This window comes from Etheostoma spectabile, chromosome 13, assembly GCF_008692095.1.
Source record: "Etheostoma spectabile isolate EspeVRDwgs_2016 chromosome 13, UIUC_Espe_1.0, whole genome shotgun sequence".
Lineage (NCBI taxonomy): Eukaryota > Metazoa > Chordata > Actinopteri > Perciformes > Percidae > Etheostoma > Etheostoma spectabile.
Genome location: NC_045745.1, coordinates 15,335,165 through 15,338,418, shown reverse-complemented (window position 1 = coordinate 15,338,418; position 3,254 = coordinate 15,335,165). Strand labels below are relative to the sequence as shown.

At 38.5% G+C, this 3,254-nt stretch overlaps 1 protein-coding gene across 15 annotated transcripts in view; it reads left to right on the top strand.

The window, feature by feature from the left end:
* Positions 1–3,254, top strand: part of tcf7 (transcription factor 7) — a 71,405-nt gene that overhangs the window by 974 nt on the left and 67,177 nt on the right. For all 15 annotated transcript variants that reach the window (XM_032533122.1, XM_032533117.1, XM_032533120.1 and 12 more), the window contains exon 3: positions 1,381–1,487. In XM_032533122.1, the coding sequence (XP_032389013.1) occupies positions 1,381–1,487 (107 nt within the window). The remainder of the gene's footprint in view (positions 1–1,380; positions 1,488–3,254) is intronic.

The following is a 3,254-nucleotide window of genomic DNA, read 5'->3' as shown; positions in this document are numbered from 1 at the left end:
GAGGACACGTGTTGCAGCATAAAAAACTTCAAAGAGTTGTTTTTAGGTGTACACTGCAAAAGATGTCCATCGTGTCTGCAGCTCTATAGTTTTAATAGCCTTTCTGTCACTTTGGTGGGTGATATTTCCGGTGTTTCTGTTTACGAACGATATTCAAGTAGGCCTAGTGATAACTTGCTAATACGTGTGTCATGATAAGTTATTTAGTGAAATATGGACTCTGGAAGTCTCTTGGCCTTAAATACAGTCAAAAGGATCAGATTATTTCACTCTTTACTCAGTTCCTATCAGACTTGTTAAGATAATGTCTTCAGGTCATTATACTAGTGTGATTTGCCCCGTGCCCATGTATCTAAATACATGTTTAGATTCAACCCTTGACATTTTTTGCAGTGTAGTTTTTGCCAGACTTTGCCAAAAGTGAGGTCAACCAGGGTCCTTGAAAGTTTTTTTTCTTTTTGTTAAAGGTTGCCACCCAAAATGAACAGAGCCATTTCGCTTTCCTCCCTAGGATAAGGCACATTTAGAGAATGTATACATGGCAGTTTTAATTATAAGGCATCACTGTAGGCTGGTTCCAATCAACTCTAAAAGGAAAAATGTTCTCACATGTTCCTTTGTGCAAAGCCTTTATCTAATGTGGATTTGCGATAGAAAATCTAGTGTCCATATGGGAAAAAGTGAAACCCACAGAAAATAACTTTACAGATCTGAGTAACTGATTGATATTTTGTCCTCTGTCACCTTGGTTACAGCCATGTTAAAAGCTCAGCGACTATAAGGCATTAGGTGTAAACAGTAGAAAAGTTGAATGTGCCTCTCTTTTTTATATAGACCAGGTACAAGATTGTCACAGCTGACCCACAGAGGAGGCCACTGATGCTTGATATGGGTGATGGTGAGAGATAAATTAACACATAGGCTACAGGAGTTCACGCCTCTCAAGCTAGGTGACGCTTGTAGCGCTTTTGCTCAAGCATTGTAGTCTGTGCTCACACAAGGATATAACATGTAGTAACTAGAACACTTGTGAATAGTTGACCTACTTTGTATGCTCGTTTATTTTGGAAGTCAGGGTTTTCTTTTTGTTCTGAGGTACACATCTAAATCTTACAGCCGCATTGTGGAAGTAAGTATCAGCTGGTTATCAATATTTTAATCCTCATATGGTGCATACATTGTTTAATTTAAGCAACTTTTATATTCATTTAAATCAAATTTCAAATGATACCATACTGATATATGGCCTCTCAGAGACCACACCAAAAAAAATTGCTCAGAAAATAAGAGAAACATCTTCCATGCACTCGCATCATAAATGGTGGCATTAAAAGATTCTTTTAGTTATTTAGTTTCTAACTCTTGTTTGTTGTTCTTCAGTGTCGAAGCATCAAGATGGAGGCATGTACAAGACGCCGCCGTATCCAGGGTATCCGTTCCTGATGCTGCCTGACCCCTACCTCCCCAACAGCTCGGTTTCTCCATCTGTAAGTCCACTTCTGTTTTAATTCTCTTGCGGGCTACAGTGCACCGGCCACTGTTCTCTTAATCAATCTGAGGTCTTTATTTCTACATCCTACATTGGACTCCAGTGCATGTTTATGCATTTCAGCTCTTCTGTGTGTTCTTTGGTATCCAAACATGGAATACATGGTTTGTGCTTCAGGTGGGAACCTTTGAGTAATATTTAATGTTGGTGGTGATGCTCTTGTCATAGTAGCTCAAAACTGCTGAAGCAATAAGAAGAAAGACAGAAAAAAACACTCAAGGATGGAAATGTTTCCAGTCTGGCTATTATTTCTTTTTTTTTCGGGCTGAAGCAAATACATCCTCAGTAACTAGAAAAACAGTACCAAATAGAGATGGCATAGACATATTGGACAATGAAGTGCTGGCGATTTTTCTGGTCTTTTTGGATAAAGACATCAATATTAATTCTGGGAATTTGTGCATAATTTGCATTTCACATGTTATGCATCGGGTCTCACAAATTTGTAATCTTTCACAAGCTTCAGCCTCAAAATCAGTGGTGTCTTTCCATATTAGATGCGAGTGTCACACTATGGCCTCAAATGTAATATTTAAGACATGTATATAATGATTGTATTAAACATGCATTACAAATTATCAATTAAGCCAAAGAAACAGCAGAAACAGTTGATTTTATTTCAGCACTTGGACGTGCCTACAGTTTAATACAACGTAGGCCGGTTAGGTTTAAAAGATGCTGAAATAGCCACCGTCAGATCGCAGCGCTGCAAAAACATCACAAACTTTACATGTGCTCTGATTTGCCTTTTGAACTGTGTTTCCCCCCCCCCGCCTAACTGCCTTATGAAATAAAGCGCAACTTAAAACGGAGAGGTTGTTTTTGTTTACGCCTTTGCTGAAGTTGGAATCTGATGTCGTCATCGTGAAGCATTTCACATGACGTTTCCCATCTGTTTGTACTGTGAATGAATGAGATTTGTTGCTGCCTTAATAGCTGTTCTGAGTGTTAAACCGCTAAAACAAACATCAGAACACTCATGGAAGGAGTTACTACTATGCAGTATCACTCATCCAGCCAGACAGCCCTAAAATATTAATCATAAAATCCCTTCAAGTCACCCAGAAGAACCAATATCCATGGATAGGCTGACTAATTGCACCAAACTTGAGCGGTTGTGCCTAATTCATTTTTCCCTGTGCAGTGTAATCCTGTTCTCTGAATTAACCTCTCTGTCTCCTCTTGCAGACAAGACGTTGCTAAACAGAGAAATGCCTGTTTATGAGATCACATGTACTGTAGGCTGATCTAACATGAGGTACAGTGATTTAGGAATCTGCTGTATTGGTCAAAACCCAGCAGTTGGTCATGGGAGACTTTCAATGGGTCGTTGAAGGGTAAAAAAAAAAGGACTGACAGGCTTCTAGTACAAATGTTATATCTAAAAAATATCACAAGCTCCTCACATCTAAAAAATGAATTGTCAGAGCTCTAGTATATGAGAAAATACAATTTAATTTCAATGTCATGGCATCTGTGATCGTTTTTTCTTTGCTCCACGACAGTTCAGATCAGTATAAAGTTGGATAAAATGCTTCAAAGTAAATGTAGCAAACCCTCTTTATGCCCTCGCTTTGACTTTAAATCACTTTTGTACTTAAATTGCATATTTAGCCCCCTATAATTTGACTTTAGGCTGCCAGATTTAAACTTTGTCTGGAAGAAGGTTAGGTAGCATCCATTTTACAGTTGTTTTACAGTGTTA